The sequence below is a fragment of the Nansenia antarctica genome (assembly GCF_963989245.1).
Source record: "Nansenia antarctica genome assembly, chromosome: 7".
Taxonomy (NCBI): Eukaryota; Metazoa; Chordata; class Actinopteri; order Argentiniformes; family Microstomatidae; genus Nansenia; species Nansenia antarctica.
The window spans coordinates 63,347,939-63,367,323 of NC_137677.1; the positions used below are offsets into that span (position 1 = coordinate 63,347,939).

The window sequence follows — 19,385 nt, forward strand, 5'->3', positions numbered from 1 at the left end:
CCATGTGCTCGATGTGCTCACCAAACCTCACAGATGAACGTGACATCAGCCGGGTGGCCTAGGTGTTTAAGGTCATGTTCTCACATGAAAGTCAGAATCGAGACCCAGAGCAAGTGTATGAGTTCGCAACATATGTTGCATGAATTATTTCTCTGATTTGCGTTCTCACAGCCCTTCATGTAAACGAAGTAACATACGCAATCGAAGCAACAGACGTGGTAGTTGATTGGTCAGAAAAATGGAAAATTCAGTGTGCTGTTGTTTTCCTATGGACTGCCTCGAGCAGCGTTCTCACCAAAAGCAAAGAAAAGTGACGGATGCGTCATTTCTAATCGGAGAGAAGAAACCACCCTTTCCAAGGGGAGCATCAGTTGGTTCTTTGCTCCGGGAGTGACTTCGAATGCACGACGTTCTCACAGCTCCAAACGACGCAGAGCATTTGCTTCACTTTATCCTAAACTCTGTTTCAAGTGAGGCAAATGTTCTAGTGAGAAGAACACACCCTTAAAACACCCACCCACCGCCGACACTGTGGAAGTTCATTTGTCATGGAGAAAGAAAGAAAAAAAGGTTTTAATTTCTCCTCCTTTTAGAATTCTCTCTGTTCTTGATCCTTTTCAAACCGCCGCCGCCGTGTTGGCGGACATCAAACGAACGCCGGTTTGTTGCCGCGTCTCCAGGGTGCACTCTGTCTACGCTGGGGCGTCACACACTACACTCTGTCTACGCTGGGGCGTCACACACTACACTCTGTCTACGCTGGGGCGTCACACACTACACTCTGTCTACACTGGGGCGTCACACACTACACTCTGTCTACGCCGGGGCGTCACACACTACACTCTGTCTACGCTGGGGGGTCACACACTACACTCTGTCTACGCTTGGGGGGTCACACACTACACTCTGTCTACGCTGGGGGGTCACACACTACACTCTGTCTACGCTGGGGCGTCACACACTACACTCTGTCTACGCTTGGGGGGTCACACACTACACTCTGTCTACGCTTGGGGGGTCACACACTACACTCTGTCTACGCTTGGGGCGTCACACACTACACTCTGTCTACGCTTGGGGGGTCACACACTACACTCTGTCTACGCTTGGGGGGTCACACACTACACTCTGTCTACGCTGGGGCGTCACACACTACACTCTGTCTACGCTTGGGGCGTCACACACTACACTCTGTCTACGCTTGGGGCGTCACACACTACACTCTGTCTACGCTTGGGGGGTCACACACTACACTCTGTCTACGCTTGGGGCGTCACACACTACACTCTGTCTACGCTTGGGGCGTCACACACTACACTCTGTCTACGCTTGGGGCGTCACACACTACACTCTGTCTACGCTGGGGCGTCACTCACTACACTCTGTCTACGCTTGGGGGGTCACACACTACACTCTGTCTACGCTTGGGGGTCACACACTACACTACATTCTGTCTACGCTGGGGCGTCACACACTACACTCTGTCTACGCTGGGGCGTCACACACTACACTCTGTCTACGCTTGGGGGGTCACACACTACACTACATTCTGTCTACGCTGGGGCGTCACACACTACACTCTGTCTACGCTGGGGCGTCACACACTACACTCTGTCTACGCTGGGGCGTCACACACTACAGAGCCAGCCTGAAGCTAGCTCCTTTCTTCTCACACAGACACTTCAGTCCTTTCCAGCACAGTCTGTGACAGACCATGGTGGCTGTGTCTCAGCTCAGTTCAGTTCAGCTCAACTCAACTCAGCCCAGTACAGTCAAGTATAGCTCTGCCCAGCCAGACAGAGCAGTCAGACCAGCCAGACAGAGCAGTCCCTCCCTCCCTCCCTCCCTCCCTCCCCCCCGGGCTCCTGGAGAGCCTCCGAACCTGCTGGGCTTTAGTTCCACGTCAGAACTGACGACACCCTGACCCAGCCAGAACCAGGGTTCTGAAGACCAGCCAGAGCAGCTCAGTCTGGTGTGATGATGATGATGATGATGATGATGATGATGATGATTGGACTGAAACCCCCCCCAGGACTCACAGCGGAGAGAGTCCAGAAGAAGAACCGTCCAGAACCAGGATTTAGTGCCCCTGTCCTGGACGGCGGGTGCTAGATGGAGCCTCTCATAGATTCATTCACTGTGTAAGTGGGATATAAAACAAAGTGCTGAGGGGGTAATGGTGATGGTTATGCTGTCATAGATCTCCTCCACAACCAGATACATTCTTCTTACTGTTTGGGTTTGGGTTAAACGGCGCTTCACGACCATGTCGGGAATGAATTCCCGCTTTTCGGGTTTGGATCAATAAGGGAAACCGTGCTCCCCCGAAAACAAAGGAACGTCTTCCAAACAAACGTCACATACTTCAGGGGAGTGAGTGCGTGTGTGTGTGTGTGTGTGTTGGGTTAACCAATCAAAGACCTCTCAGTGAAGAGGCAGATGGCTATGTGAGGGATGATGGGAGGGGAGAGAGCATGCTACGCTAGAGGACATGGGTACACTCGCGCGCGCACACACACACACACACACACACATACACACACGCACACGCACACGCACACACGCGCACACACACACACACACACACACACACACATACGTGTGTTGCCTAGCAATGCATTCGAATCCCACATGACCATCTGCATCACACTGGGAGGCTTGAGAGAGAGTGAGAAAGAGTGCGAGAGAGAGAGATAGAGAGAGAGAGAGAGAGAGAGAGAGAGATAGAGAGAGAGAGAGAGAGAGAGACAGAGAGAGAGACAGAGAGAGAGAGAGAGAGAGAGAGAGAGAGAGAGAGAGAGAGAGAGAGAGAGAGAGAGAGACAGAGACAGAGAGAGAGAGGGGCGGAACAAAGAGAGAAGCAGAGAGAAATGAGGTGGGTCTCATTATCTTTCCGGCAGCTTCCACATCTCCATCCGACTGCGGTGGTTTATGGCTCCATACGTCTTTGTGCTGAGAGCATTTAAGGCCCATTTAGAAGCCCGGCTTTAGCTATCGATTTATCTCTTTTTTATGGTCCCCCTACCTCCAGAACACACACACACACACACACACACACACACACACACACACACACAAGCACAAGCACAAACACACGCACACACAGACACACACAGACACACACACACGCACGCACGCACGCACACACGCACACACACACACACAAACACACACACACAAACACAATTCTTTGGCCGGTCACTCAATACTAGTCACAGTTAAATCATTTCTAATCCAAGTGGAAACGTCAACCAGTCACATTGGAATGCAGTGAGTTACTGTATGACATGAAACGACAAACCGATGTACAACCACAACATAGAAGCTGAATAACCCACAGATCTGTAGCCAACATAGCGGAGGAGGTGGTGTTAGAATCAAGCTCTGGTGATGAGGTAAGCCCTGTCTGACTTGTTTCTTTTTTTAAGTAATTTTTTGGGCAGTGAGTCCCACTCATATTTTTTTCATTTTCTTGGACAGATACAGTGAAGACAGACAGGGAAGTAAGGAGGAGAAGGGAGAGAGAGGGCATGTCATTATTAAAGCGGTGATGTGAAAGTGTTACGATGTTCTTCATGTTGGCTGATGTGAATCTCTCAGTGTTTCAGCGTTTTAACTGGATTTTTGGGGGGCGCCGCATTTGGACATGAACAAACGTGAGTCTCTGTGAGAAGCCTGTGTTGTCTTGTCTCTGTGGGGGAGGATGACCAGGAAACACAGGGGTGCAAACTGGTGATGGCCCAAAAAGGTGACACTTTATTTTTTTGTGGCTAACCTTAGGGGGGGGATAGCGCTAGCACTAATGGTGTTAAATAGATATCGCTAGCACTAACGGAGGTCTAACAATGATGCATGTGTAAGTAGCGGCAGCCCTTAACAGCTTAACAGCTTAACACCTGCAGAATTACTTCAAAAACAGTTTACCGTGACTGTGTTCCCCACGCTGTCTGGAATTGTACCTAGCTGCCTGAAGCTAAAAGTTATTTCAACAGCAGCAGAGTTTAGCAGACAGGGAGATTAGTTAGCTCACGCATCATGTGACTTGGATGAGACTTAGCCCCCCCCTCCCCACCCAAAATATTTATTTTGCAGATCTACACAATTCACATGGATGACATATTTTGAGATTAAAAACGGCTAATTTAGCAGAAAGGTGACAAGTTTGCACCCCTGGAACAACAGCACTGCTCAGGGACAAAGGCAGGTCCAGAGTGACTGGGCCGCTCCCAGGAAGGTTCTAGAAGGAAGAGTGGCAGCAAGGAAGGGGTCCGTTTTTTTCGATTGGCCAAACGCCGAACAGTTCCTTTACGCGTTCTATCAACGGAGCACGTCGCCAGGCAACCGGTAGTTATAGTCATCCAATAATAAATAAATAAAAATAAAAAATCTATATTGGGGTGAATCAGGATCAGGAAATATAACCAGGAAGTGTGTGTGGGACCGTCTGAAGCTGGACCCACGCCAGGCTTCTACTAGAACACACTGGAGGTCAGGCAGGGAGAGGAGATGAGGTCATCATCAGGGAGGGGGGGGGGGGGGGGGGGGGTTCAGGCTGGCTCCATCTCCAGTGAGCACAGCAGAAACATCATCACTATCACACACAGAGCCGCTACCACTGCCGTGCTCACGCTGTCTCTCTCACACACACACACACACACACACACACACACACACACACACACACACACATCAGAGTGAGAGAAAGATTTACAGAGAGAGAAAAGAGAGAGACATGCAGATTGTGAGAGAGAGAGAGACATGCAGATTGTGAGAGAGAAAAGAGAGAGAGAGAGACATGCAGATTGTGAGAGAGAGAGAGAGACATGCAGATTGTGAGAGAGAGAGAGAGAGAGAGACATGCAGATTGTGAGAGAGAGAGACATGCAGATTGTGAGAGAGAGAGACATGCAGATTGTGAGAGAGAGAGAGACATGCAGATTGTGAGAGAGAGAGACATGCAGATTGAGAGAGAGAGAGAGAGACATGCAGATTGTGAGAGAGAGAGACATGCAGATTGTGTGAGAGAGAGAGAGACATGCAGATTGTGAGAGAGAGAGAGAGAGAGAGACATGCAGACTGTGAGAGAGAGAGACATGCAGATTGTGAGAGAGAGAGAGAGAGAGAGAGAGAGAGAGAGAGACATGCAGATTGTGAGAGAGAGAGAGAGACATGCAGATTGTGTGAGAGAGAGAGAGAGAGACATGCAGATTGTGAGAGAGAGAGAGAGACATGCAGATTGTGAGAGAGAGAGAGAGACATGCAGATTGTGAGAGAGAGAGAGAGACATGCAGATTGTGAGAGAGAGAGAGAGACATGCAGATTGTGAGAGAGAGAGAGACATGTAGATTGTGAGAGAGAGAGAGAGAGAGAGATATATGCAAGATTGTGAGAGAGAGAGAGACATGCAGATTGTGAGAGAAAAGAGAGAGAGAGACATGCAAGATTGTGAGAGAAAAGAGAGAGAGAGAGAGAGAGACATGCAGATTGTGAGAGAGAAAAGAGAGAGAGAGACATGCAAGATTGTGAGAGAAAAGAGAGAGAGAGAGACATGCAGATTGTGTGAGAGAGAGAGACATGCAGATTGTGAGAGAAAAGAGAGAGAGAGAGACATGCAGATTGTGAGAGAGAAAAGAGAGAGAGAGAGAGACATGCAGATTGTGAGAGAGAAAAGAGAGAGAGAGAGACATGCAGATTGTGAGAGAGAGAGAGAGAGAGAGAGACATGCAGATTGTGAGAGAGAGAGAGAGAGAGAGAGAGAGAGAGAGAGAGAGAGAGAGAGAGACACACACACCTGGCCCCCCCCTCTCCCCTCCTACCTCTCGTATTTTGTCTCGTTTCTCCTTGACCTCAGGCTCCCCGGGGTCGCCGTCGTTGACCCCCACCACCTGAGGCATGGGCACCGGGGGGAGGGGCTTGGGCGCTTCCTGCTTCTTCTTCAGTTCCTCTGCCACCTGAGCAGCAGCAACAACAACAACAACAACAACAACAACAACAACATTATTCATGTAGCACTTTCCTTACATACTGTAAACAAAGCTCTTCACACAACAAGAGAACAACAAAGAGAAAACAATAAAAATAAAAAATAAAATAATAATAATATTTGTATAGCACTTTTCCTGCAAACGTTGCAGCTCAAAATGCTTTAAATCATTATATAATCATCATTTAATAATTTAGTAGTTTCAAGGCAATATTAAAAAGATGGGTTTAGTCTTGACTTGAAATATTTGCTGAGGTTGCATCCCTAATGTAAACTGGCAGTGCATTCCACAATTTGGGTGCATAAAATGAGAATGCAGCCTCACCAAATCTCCTCTTTTTGTACATGTGGTACACAGAGAAAACCAGCGTCAGAAGACCTGAGAGCTCTATTGGGCTGATATGCTAGCAGAAGACCTGAGAGCTCTATTGGGCTGATATGCTAGCAAAAGGTCTGGTGCTGTGAATAAAGAATCGATAACTCTTCTATATTTGACATTCTATGTTGTTTTTTTGTCCGTTCTCTATTCGGTTGTTAAGTCTGACGTCAAACGTGATGTTTAGCAATTTCCGGGTCCAAACCAGAAAGTACCAGTGTACTACAGCGGTAGAATGACAGTTCAATCGTTTTTTAGACTGGGATCTATTCATACAACAAGGGACACAGCACTTTCCCGTTTTCCCATATTGTCAGCGTCTTTGGACCCTGGACAGGAGGAGTAGTGTTCCTAACCAATGAGAAGGCGCTCCAACCCCCCCCCCACCCACCTTGGTCTTCTCTGTCTGGATCTCGGCCTTCAGCTCCTCCCTGGTCTTCTTCAGCTTCTCCTTGGCCTCCTGCAGTGCTCTCTCGTGGTCCGCACGGATCTTGTCCCGCAGGCTCTCCTCCTCCTCCCTGGACACACGGGACAGGACAGGAAGTGAGCTCACAAGGAGGCAGGAATGATACGATTAGGTGGAGTTACAAACAGGAAGTGGACAGTCAACAGTGGAATATAGAGAGACGTCGGTGTCGCAGAGAGAAGAGTGGAGGACCTCTCTCTCCCCCGGGGCCGACACAACAACACAACACCAGTCAACAACAAACACAACCTGGTTTTATTATATAGGAATTCTTTTGTACTTTTTTGTTTGTTTTTTAGATAAGATAGATAGATAGATAGATAGATAGATAGATAGATAGATAGAAATTAAGGCGTTAAAGCAGCTCACATCACAAACAACAACAACTAAATAAATATAATATGGTCGTTATTGTTGGGCTGCAAAGCTAAAAAACAACAATCCCCTGGCTACTGTTCTCTGTTACCTGAACATCAACATAATAACACACTCCTCTACTTCCTCTAGTCACCAACCAGCACACAGGAAACAACACTGTTCCTTATGAACTGAACTGAGCTGTGTGTGTGTGTGTGTGTGTGTGTGTGTGTGTGTGTGTACTATGCACATGCATGCATGTATACGTGTGTGTGTGTGTGTGTGTGTGTACTATGCACATGCATGCATGTATACGTGTGTGTGTGTGTGTGTGTGTGTGTGTGTGTGTGTGTGTACTATGCACATGCATGCATACGTGTGTGTGTGTGTGTGTGTGTGTGTGTGTGTGTGTGTGAGAGGTCAGGAAGATGACAAGAGACACTCACAGCGTGCGAGTCGGTCCACATGAGCTCCCGCCTGCCCGCCAGACAAACACCCCATCAGTACCCCATCAGTACCACACCCCCCTCCCCCCCCCCCCCCTACACACACAACACAGCCAGGAGAGGGACGCCGCTCTCAGGCCCCCGCGGACCACGGATGAAAGCAAACATGAGAGAGAGAGAGAGAGAGAGAGAGAGAGAGAGAGAGAGAGAGAGAGAGAGAGAGAGAGAGAAGGAATGGAGCAAACCAAAAAATAAATAAAAGAGCGATGAAAGATAAAGCTATAAAAGGGGTCAGTCAGGTGGTCATGGATATGCAGTGGCGGGGACAGAGACGTGGCAGGCTTTCACAACCTACGCTGTCACAGCACCACGCTCACGACCCCGCCTGACCCCGCCGGGGTGGAGAGATGGAGAGAATGTGTGTGTGTGTTAACATTCACTTAGCACAGGAGTAGCCACGCCGACACACAGAGCATTACAGGGCCTTTGAGGCTAATTATCTTTCTTTCTTTCTTTCTTTACTTTTCTCTCTCTCTCTCTCTCTCTCTCTCTGTCTGTCTGTCTGTCTCTCTCTCTCTCAGTCTCTCTCTCTCTCTCTCTCTGTCTCTCTCTCTCTGTCTCTGTCTCTCTCTCTCTCTCTCTCACAGTGTTTCATATTTCATAATCATATGGTGCGGAAGATGGGGCCAAGACTAAAATAACTGCTTTCTGAGTTGCATAACACAGGCCTCAAAACATTCATACATATTCATGTTGACTACTGTGTATGTGCGTGTGTGTGTGTGTGTGTATGTATGTGCGTGTGTGTATGTGTATGTGCGTGTGTGTATGTGTATGTGCATGTGTGTCTAGTTTTTAATTGATGGGGAAATAGTGATGAGGTTTGTTTGTGTGTGTCGGTGTGTGTGTCTAGCTTTTAACTGATGGGAAAAAGTATTGACATTTCATTTGTGTGTGTGTGTGTGGGGGGGGGGGGGGGGGGGGGTGAGACCCCAGTGTTGATGAAGCCCCCCCAGTGAGTCCTGCAGCCCTGGTAAACAGCATCTAAATGGGATGTGTGTGTGTGTGTGTGTGTGTGTGTGTGTAAACGGGAGATCTTAGTGATGTTTAGGAGGGGTGGTGGAGGGTCAGCTCGCTAGGCTAATGTGTTCCGAGTGTTTGCTTGTGAGGCGAGGCAGCGTGAAATGAGAGTGTTGTGTGTGTGTGTGTGTGTGTGTGTGTGTTGTGTTTGTGTGTGTGTGTGTGTGTGTGCGTGTGTGTGTGTGTGTGTGTGTGTGTGTTGTGTTTGTGTGTGTTTGTCCCTGGCTTTCGGGCAGCAGGACTGACGGAGGCTGAGAGGCCAGGGTGACGACTGGAAACACCAATAATCCCCCCCCCCTCTCTCTCCCCCCCCCTTCTATCAGGCCCTGGGTCCAGTGTGCAACATTAACACTAGGGCTGCACGATTTGGGAAAAAAATCGAATTGCGATTATTTGGACAGATATCGCGATTGCGATTAATTTGCGATTAATTTATTTTTAAATAGCAAAAAAAAAAAAAAAAAAAAAAAGGGAGTTTTTGTAAAGTGTGGCCATATCTCCGGCTAGGAAGGTCGTATCAACGTGCAGTTTGTTTGTACGTCTTCAGGGGACTTAGAGGCTCCCTCCTCTAGCACCCCCACAGCCCGAGCTACGAGTGAAAGAACTAAACTTACATTGGGTTGCTTTAAAGTTGGGTTGCTTTAAAATCAAGCTTCAGATTAAAACATGTGATGGAGCATTACTAACCTGACTCAGGTGGTTTGTTTCACACAACCATCTAGGAAAGCTTAATTGGAAGCTGTTTGGAAAAGGGCAGGTACTTTCAAAAAATACTTGGCAGGTGATTGGATGAATCTATCTATCACCTATTTTCAGAGAGCATTACCACATGATACCATCAAACTATTAACTGCTCTAATTCTAATGCAAGGATGAGAACTTAAAAGATATGAATTGGGACAACATATTTATTTATGTTTTTTTTAAACAGCAACACCATTTTGTTTCTCTCAACAAGTGTCTTTTTTTTTTACGTTCATTGACGTTGACGTTCATTGACGTTGAATCCGACGCGCTGTATGACGTATCCCATACGGGTAGTGGTGTTTCTCAACCCTCTCCTCGGGGCGCCCCAGCCGCTCCACATATTTGATCTGTTCCACCACCAGCACACCTGATTCAACTAATCAAGTCCAAAGCAATTATGATTTGGACTTGATTAGTTGAATCAGGTGTGCTGGTGGTGGAACAGATCAAATATGTGGAGCGGCTGGGGCGCCCCGAGGAGAGGGTTGAGAAACACATAGTGAGTTGGACTTGTGATCGGAAGGTTGTGAGTTCAAATCCCGCCTGAAACCACACCACTACTAGTGTGCCCTTGAGTAAGGCACTTAGCCCTCAGTTACTCCAGGGGGAATGTCCCTGTAATTCGTATTTGTAAATCGCTTTGGATTAAAAAAGAGTCTGCTAAATGGCAAAAAAAAAAAAAAAAAAAAAAAAAAAAAAAAAAATCGCAGGCAAATCGCAGGCTTTGCGATTAGCTAATCGCGACATTTCAAATCGCGATTTCGATTTAAAATCGATTAATCGTGCAGCCCTAATTAACACCTTCATGATAATGGATTCCTACACAAATCTGCCTCAGTCTCTCTTCTCCTTTCCTTTCCCCTCCTCTCTTCCTCCCTCTCCCTCCTATCCTCTCCCTTGCCTCCCTCTCCTCTCCTCTCTCCCTCCCCTCCTCTCTTCTCTCTCCCTCCCTCTCCCTCCTATCCTCTCCTCTCCTCCTCTCTCTCCCTCCTCTCCTCTCTTCTCTCTCCCTCCTCTCCCCTCTTCTCTCTCCCTCCCTCTCCCTCCTATCCTCTCCCTCCCTCCCTCCTCTCCTCTCCTTTCCTCTCCCTCCCTCTCCCTCCTATCCTCTCCCTCCCTCTCACTCCTATCCTCTCCCTGCCTATCCTCTCCTCTCTTCTCTCTCCCTCCCTCTCCCTCCTATCCTCTCCCTGCCTCCCTCTCCTCTCCCTCCCTCCCTTCCCTCTCCCTCCTATCCACTCCTCTCCCCCCCCCCCTCCCTCCCTCCCTCCCTCCTCTCCGAGGTTGCTGTAGCGTGGCAGTGATCTCATGCGAGGTGCGTAATGTCAAACACAAGCAATAAAGAACATGTCAACATCTGTCCCCTTCCATTATGCTGACAGACACAGCAGCGACCCAGACCAAGGCAAGGCCAGAGCAATCAAGCCCCGCTGCGCTACACCTCCGCTCTGCTCCTCCTGCTCCCGCTCCCTTCATCAGACCAGAGCAATCACCCGCCTGTCCCTCCTGTCTGATTAGGGGCCTCCGGTCATGCAGAGCCTGATTCCATTAGCCTGGCCTGGCCTGGTCTGGCTTGGACTGGTCTGGTCTGCTCTGGCTTCTCATCATCGGCCCAGAAGGACATTTCGTTCTCTCTGTGACAGCAGCCCGGTAACCCACGGTAACAATCACATGGAAGATGTGGTGTATCTAAGGTGTAATTCGGTTAAGTCGTGACGTGTTTCCGGGTCCAAAGTTGGCTGAGGCGCTCTCTTCGAAATGCCTCAGTAATAATAATAATAATTCATTATATTTGTATAGCGCTTTTCCGAGGCTCAAAGACGCTGACAAATATGGGAAAAACTGGGAAAGTGCTGTGTCCCTTGTTGTATGAATAGATCCCAGTCTAAAAAACGATTGAACTGTCATTCTACCGCTGTAGTACACTGGTACTCTGGTGCAGGGAACTTCTGGTTTGGACCCGGAAATTGCTAAATGTCACGTTTGACGTCAGACGTAACAACCGAATATATTCTTCTACCACAGGGCCGTCCAGGCCCTGAACACAGCAAAGACCTAAGTTCTGGGCCCTGGACAGTCTGGACGGATTGATGGCAGCTGCTGGACTGAAAAAATCAGGTGTAGTGCTGAGGCACAAACATGTACATTTCAAGCCTGCAAACTGCGACACTTTAAATAAATGTGAAATAATACTATTGTGCAATATGACAACCCTAGTCGTCTGTCTGTACAGTATAGTACAGTGGATAGTGTACATAGCCTTTATTTATGTAAACCAGCTCCTTCCCTTCTTGTGATTTTTTTTTTTAAAGTTTTTTTTTTTTCTTTCCTAACACCAGGGGAGCCACCCCTCCTAAATTTCGTTGTTTGGTACCTGTACTGTAGCAATGACAATAAAGTCCATTCATTCATTCATTCATTCATATTCTCCATGGAAAGACAGTGGCTATTTTCCAATACCCATACCCCATGCACAATATCCATCCACACGCCCCAGGGGAGGCTGGTGGTGGTAGAAAACGGAGGACAGACTTACTGTAATGAGGAACGGTACCGTAGAAGATCACATGACGTGTTCGATACCGTTCCTCGCTTCGTTCGTGTTCAATGAGCCCCGTCCTCTGATTTCTACCTCCTACCAGCTAGGGATGCTCCGATCTGGATTTTTGGGGCCGATACCGATCACCGATTTTTTTCCTCAAGATCAACCGATACCGATACCGATTTTTTTTTAAATACATAACTGTAGGCCTACTGACTGGATAGCCTACATATTTTTTGCTTTTTAGACAAAAGTTTTGATCCATTAGGCACCAAGCAAACGCAGACCCATTTTTATGGCATAGTAAAGGTCTGGCCTATCACCCAGTTAGGGCCTGAAGCCCAAGTCAGTCGATATGGCTGTATAAAATACATCATAAACGTGGCCTTCATGGTTTACATACTGTTCCGTCCTCCTATGTTTTCTGTTCAGTTATCTGTCTTCCCCAGAAAAAAGAAAAAAAAGATCGGTTTTTGCGATCGGCCATTTTTGCCGATCACCGATCGAGTCATTTGGAGTGAAATCGGACGATTTAAATCGGTGGCCGATAAATCGGAGCATCCCTACTACCAGCCTCATATGCACAATAGCACAATAGCATAGCACACAAAGAACCAGGACATACAGACTGGCTTCTTATGAATATCAGTGTGGAACAAGAGAAGACATTCACCACCAGAGTTGTATGCAAACTACCTTACTAACCACACAAAGACACTATCCAATGCTAACAGCACCATACAACGCTCTGTCTAGGCTATGGTCTGGAGAGCACGGAGAGGAATTAACAACAGATTTATTGTCGACATTTGTCTGATAAGACTTATCTGCGAAAGCTCGATAGAAGAACCTATTTAATAGATTTTCACAGATAAAGTCTTATCAGACAAATGTCGACAATAAATCTGTTGTTAACGATGATGTTGCTGATGATGAGACTCGAGACTTGTTGACTAGAAATGCGATTTCGCGAAGTTGCAGCCAAACTTCTTCCTGTTCTGAAACCGTCACCGTGGCAACTGTGAGCCCCAGATACTTCCGGAAGCTCACGGAAGCTAAGGACCTTCCGCTGAACTTCCTGAGACGGGTTTTGTTTTGAACAATGAAATATTTTCACGACTAATCGAAAATGACACAAAAGCAGCTAAACGACCGCCAGGCTAGGTACCCTAAACACGACGCCACGCTGAGGCGCTAACGATCCCACACGATGCTAACTGTGAACATCAGTCTAAGATTGATGATGTGACGGTCGGTCCCTTCACTCTAGAGACCCCCCCCCCCGCCGTCTGGTGTGACATCACCGTGGCTAGAACCCGTCACGACAGGGGACCAGGGGAGGCTGGCGGAGGTAGAACACAAGGAGAGGCTGGGGGAGGTAGAACACCAGGGGAGGCTGGGGGAGGTAGAACATCAGGGGAGGCTGGGGGAGGTAGAACATCAGGGGAGGCTGGGGGAGGTAGAACACCAGGAGAGGCTGGGGGAGGTAGAACACCAGGAGAGGCTGGCAGAGGTAGAACACAAGGAGAGGCTGGGGGAGGTAGAACACCAGGAGAGGCTGGGGGAGGTAGAACACAAGGAGAGGCTGGGGGAGGTAGAACACCAGGAGAGGCTGGGGGAGGTAGAACACCAGGGGAGGCTGGGGGAGGTAGAACACCAGGGGAGGCTGGCGTAGGTAGAAACCGGAGGACGGAGGACGGGGGACTCACTGTTAAACGCTATGGGACGAGGGACTGAGGGACGCTATGGAACCACAAGCTGTGAGTGAAGCGGTTTGTCGTTGTCGGTTGGTCCTGGGAGGAGGGTTCTGACTGGGAGGGTTCCCGTTCCCGTGGCGACCGACCGCAACGAGATTGATTTTTGTGGTAGTGGTGACGGTGGAGGCTGAGCGTAGCCATGGTAACGCTACCGTCGGAGCGTGCGGAGGTGTGAAGCGGTCTGGTGTGTGGAGGGAGGAGGAGGAGAACGACGGCGCATGTTGAAAGGCAGGAGGGGACGGAACAACAGAAGTCCTCATCCCATACCGTGCGTCTCAACGAGACCCCCGTCCTTCCATTTCTACCTCCTCCAGCCTCCCCTGTCCTTCCATTTCTACCTCCTCCAGCCTCCCCTGGTCTGTCGTGACGGAGCGCGTCCAGGATTCCCCAGGAGGTGAGGTGTTCTGAGACCTACAGAACAGGTAATTAATGTCGGTCTGGACGGACCATTGTTGTCGTGCTGTCCCGCCCCCGCCCCCACCCCCCCCACACACGCACACACCGGTGTCTGTGTCTGGGCTCAGAGGCGAGGGATCAAACCCCTTCAGAACAGAACGTTCCGGAACGTTCCCGTTCCCCGAACGTTCCGGAACCCAACGGCTCTCTGAGACGTGGCTCTGCTCCGCCCGGGGTACAACGACTCACAGCAGAGCAGACAGACAGACAGACAGACAGACAGAAAGACAGACAGAAAGACAGACCAACCAACCGACCGACCGACGGACAGACAGACAGAGGGACGGACTCTCAGAAGGACATTAGACTTTGATCACAGCTCGTTCACTGGTGTAGGAAGAGAGAGGGGGAGAGGGGGAGGGAGAGAGGGAGAGAGAGACAGAGAGAGAAAGGTGGTAGAGACAGAAAAAGAGTGGGGACTTGAGAAAGAGTGCGAGGAGGGGTGCTATCAGGAGGGTGCTGGAGGTTTCACTGCAATACCACACCACACCCACAGTCCTAATAGCTGACCCTACCCCCCCCTCCCGGTCCTTACTGTCCCTCTGTCTCTGGTCTTGTTCCATCCATCCTTCCATCCTTCCATCCTTCCATCCTTCCATCCTTCCATCCTTCCATACTTCCATACTTCCATACTTCCATCTGTATGGGCGGGTAGTGATGACATCATCAGTGCGGTGGGTTTATGCTAGCCCAGGGCCAGGCACGTGTTTAAACGAGGATTAAGGAGCATTCGCTAAGGCCCTTCCCTTTCCCTCCCTCCCTCCCTCCCTCCCTCCACCCATCCCTCCATCCATCTATCCCTCCATCCCTCCATCCCTTTCTCTTCCCCACTCCCTCCCTCCCTCCACCCATCCATCTTCCTTCAGACTCTTTACAAAGTAGCAAGGAGAAAAAATGTACATCAGGGAACAGGGGGCAGTCAACGCATACAACAGAAAGAGAGCGAGAGAGAGAGAGAGAGAGAGAGAGAGAGAGAGAGAGAGAGAGAGAGAGAGAGAGAGAGAGAGAGAGAGAGAGAGAGAGAGAGAGAGAGAAAGAAACAGAGAGAAACAGAGAGAGAGAGAAACAGTGAATAATGTTCAAATGCGATCTGCTGTTAGGGAGAGTTCACATGAATAATGTAATTCCATGAAACGATTACCTTGCACACAGGTGTGTGTGTGTGTGTGTGTGTGTGGTGTGTGTGTGTGTGTGTGTCTGTATATATCTAACCCATGGAAATCACATCAACCATTGATCTCCGGCTTCGCTTAAAACCTCCCGCTCCGCTCCCAGGAATTAATTACGGCCGGTGGCTCAGCTGGGACGTCGAATGCCTGAGTCACCGCATCTCTCCCTCCTTTTATCCCTCCCTCCCTCCTCCATCTCTCCATCTCTCCATCTCTCGTTCATTCCGACGGGGGGCCTTGGTTCACAGAGCAGCCATCTCACCTCTGTTTACTCTTTCTACTTTCTACCTGCAGGGGAAACGAGTCCCACCTCCGCTGAGCTCTTTAAGAGACAGTTCTCCAGGAGCACATGACTGCAAAGGGGGGCGGGGGGGGGGTGGACTACCAGACTATGCACACTGGATGCTAGTAGTAAGTGTGTACTTCTCTAGGGCGCTTGGTGGTCGTAACGCAGTGTAACCGCAGGGTTCCCGCCGGTTCGATTCCGGCCGCTGACATATTCTGCTTGTCATCTCTTCTCTCTCTCACCCATCCTTCCTTCCCGTCAAATCTCTACTGTCTCTATCGCAAAAAAGAAAAATATGAGGGGGACTGGCCCCCCCCCCAAAAGGTGTGTACTTCTCTGACCTTCCACCATGGAGACAGTAGACTAGAATGGACACCAGGGGCTGGTGGTGGGGGTGGAAATCAAACCGTTCCTCATTCGATTCCCATGTCACGTGGAGATAATTTTAATTAAATAATTTTGCCATTTAGCAGACGCTTTTAATCCAAAGCGATTTACAATTACGAATTACAGGGACATTCCCCCTGGAGTAACTGAGGGCTAAGTGCCTTTACTCAAAGGCGGGATTTGAACTCACAACCTTCCGATCACAAGTCCAACTCACTATCCACTAGACCACCACTACTAGATCTAACCGCCAGGACAGTCATGCTAGCCACAGTGTACCGACCTTGCGGCCCGTAGCCTAGCGAAAGAGGCGTGCTAGCGTTTGGCTTGCACTCTTGTGGAGTGACTAACTTCCAGAGGGCTCCCCGGGGGCCAATGGGCTGCTGGTATCGAGTGGTGCTCACTGCTCACTTGTCAGGCTTCAGTCTTCTAAATGAAACGCTCTGACGTGGAGTAAGTGGCAGCCCGACATTGTTTTCCATTTAGCTGTGGTCCGTGACCCCCACCCCACCCCCTCCTACTACTACTACTACCACCCACCTCGTGTTCCGGAGCCTCTACCAGCCAATGGGTGTGTCTCGATAAACAATGGTAGCCTCCTCTCCTCAATTTCATCTTAAGCTATCTGGAAGGGCCTATATCTTTTTATTCATTGTCTTATTATATTGTTAAATGTTGATCTATTTATTTTATATATATATATATATATATATATATATTCTTTTCATTTAGATGTTCTTACTATCCTCCTTTTTCTGTATTTTTTTATGCTATATGTACAGCACTTTGAATTGCCCCTGTTGTAAGACATTTACATATAATTAAATTATTATTTATTAATTAATTATTATTATATAAATACATTTGCCTTGCCTCTCAACATAGGACACTGTGTTCTGCTTTCACCTACGGTGTCTCATCTGACGAGCACTTCCTCTCACCTCTCCGGTTCCCTCGTCTCCGTACGGACGGAGGAAAGGAGAGAAGGCGAGGGAGGCAAGGAGGAGAGGGAGGCGAGGGAGGCAAGGAGGAGAGAAAGGCGAGGGAGGCAAGGAGGAGAGGGAGGCGAGGGAGGCAAGGAGGAGAGGAAGGAGAGGGAGGCAAGGAGGAGAGGGAGGCGAGGGAGGCAAGGAGGAGAAGAAGGAGAGGGAGGCAAGGAGGAGAGGGAGGCAAGGAGGAGAGGGAGGCGAGGAGGAGAGGAAAGCGAGGGAGTGAATCTAGACTATGGGGGCGCAGCCGCAGACTTCCCTGCCGTCTCTCTCTGACCTAGTTGGCGTTGGCTAAATGAAAGCAGCAGTGCTGTAACAGCCCTCCTAGCCCCAACACACCTTTGTGGTGTGTAATAACATCCTCTCCTCTCCTCTCCTCTCCTCTCCTCTCCTCTCCTCTCCTCCCTCCCTCCCTCCCTCCCTCCCTCCCCCCTCTCCTCCCCCCTGTCCCCGGCTTCTGTTCAGACATGGCTCCCAACCAGCCAGCTGAGCCCAAGGCTGTGTGGCTGGCTGTTCACATGCAGGAACACTACCTTCCCCTCACTGACTGACCTATATCCTGGTTACTATAGACCCTGACTGTAGACCTAAAGCCCTACTCCCTAGACCCTGCTCCCTAGACCCTACTCCCTAGACCCTACTCCCTAGACCCTGACTGTAGACCCTAGGCCACACGTCAAATACAAGGCCCGCGGGCCAGACACGGCCCGCGTCGACTTTTAACCCGGCCCGCCAATACATTCTGACAAACATTTTAATGTGGCCCGTGCAGTGGTGTTTAAATTGACGTCCGTGACAATACAACACTGAAACGCAGAAGGCGCTACTACGCTCCACTCTCACGCTTTTATAAGAGAATTAATAAAGGCCAAATGGACTACCTAGGCCACCATATAAACAACGTAAATGAATCTACCTTTCCAAAAGTAGCTAGCATAAACAATGGCCAAAAAAGAAAAGTGGACAATGAATATCGACAATTTCAAGAAAGATGGGAAACAGAATAAAACAGAGGAAAACGGGAGACAGAGGCATCAATGTGTCTCGTTTGTCAAGAGTCATTGGCAATTTTCAAAGAGTATAACCTTTGGAGGCATTTCGAAACGAAGCATGAGCATTATGCAAATATGGACATGGACCGTTTCGTTGATGCACCGCTCCACTTGTGTGAAAATGTCCTGTCCAGTCGTTGTCCTGTGAATCGCTTTTATATCCAAAAGTTCCTCAGTGACGGAAAACTGAACATCCACCCCCCGGATGAATATGGAAAGTGTCCGTCCTGTTCCTACTCTCATCTGCAGCCAACGAATACAAAACAAATTCCTTGGCTTTTTAGTTTTTATCTGGTTGTGTAAGTCGGAGGCCAGCTCATCCATCCAGCTAGCCAGGGTATTTAAAGGCCATGCTGATATGCCTGCTTCTTGTTGTGGCATACAACACCACATACCTTTTCAATGCAATTTGGAATAAACTCTCTGTGAACGGCTTACATGCTGTTGCTATGTCCTCCACTATTATAAAGCTTGCATTCACAGCACCCACACACAGGCTGTTTAAGCGAGTAAACAAAATATGTTTTGTTGTTGAAGGTTGCGTTTTAATTCTTTTACTTTTTGTTGAACTAAAAAGCACGATGACTATTTTGCTTAGACTTGGTATTCAAGTTTCCAAAGTAAGCCATACAAACGAGATACGACTTGTTGCCTTGACTATTTTGACCTTCCTTGACGATATTTGTTGTTTTGTTAAAGACAAAAGTTCAAGCTCTTGCTGAGAGACATACAGTGCGAGTCTATGATTTGTTCTTGCAATTGAGTTGACCCTCCCTTTTGCCCATTGCTGACTAGGGATGCTCCGATCTGGATTTTTGGGGCCGATACCGATCACCGATTTGTTTCCTCAAGATCAACCGATACCGATACCGATTTTAAAAAAAATACATAACTGACTGGATAGCCTAAGTATTTTTTGCTTTTTAGACAAAAGTTTTGATCCATTAGGCACCAAGCAAACGCAGACCCATTTTTATGGCATAGTAAAGGTCTGGCCTATCACCCAGTTAGGGCCTGAAGCCCAAGTCAGTCGATATGGCTGTATAAAAGACATCATAAACGTGGCCTTCATGGTTTACATACTGTTACGTCCTCCTATGTTTTCTGTTCAGTTATCTGTCTTCCCCAGGAAAGTAAAAAAAAAAAAAAAAAAAAAAAAAAAGGATCGGTTTTTGCGATCGGCCATTTTTGCCGATCACCGATCGAGTCATTTGGAGTGAAATCGGCCGATTTAAATCGGTGGCCGATAAATCGGAGCATCCCTATTGCTGACCCCTCCCTGTCCCTAGCTC

At 48.6% G+C, this 19,385-nt stretch overlaps 1 protein-coding gene across 1 annotated transcript in view; it reads right to left on the minus strand.

Annotated features, from left to right (window-relative positions):
* The window catches only part of man1a2 (mannosidase, alpha, class 1A, member 2), a gene marked incomplete at its 3' end in the record, with an annotated part of 51,177 nt that overhangs the window by 18,694 nt on the left and 13,098 nt on the right, over positions 1-19,385 (minus strand). The window contains exons 4-5 of the mRNA XM_080537021.1: positions 6,751-6,877; positions 5,817-5,951 (exon numbers count right to left, since the gene is read on the minus strand). Of these exons, the coding sequence (XP_080393147.1) occupies positions 5,817-5,951; positions 6,751-6,877 (262 nt within the window). The remainder of the gene's footprint in view (positions 1-5,816; positions 5,952-6,750; positions 6,878-19,385) is intronic.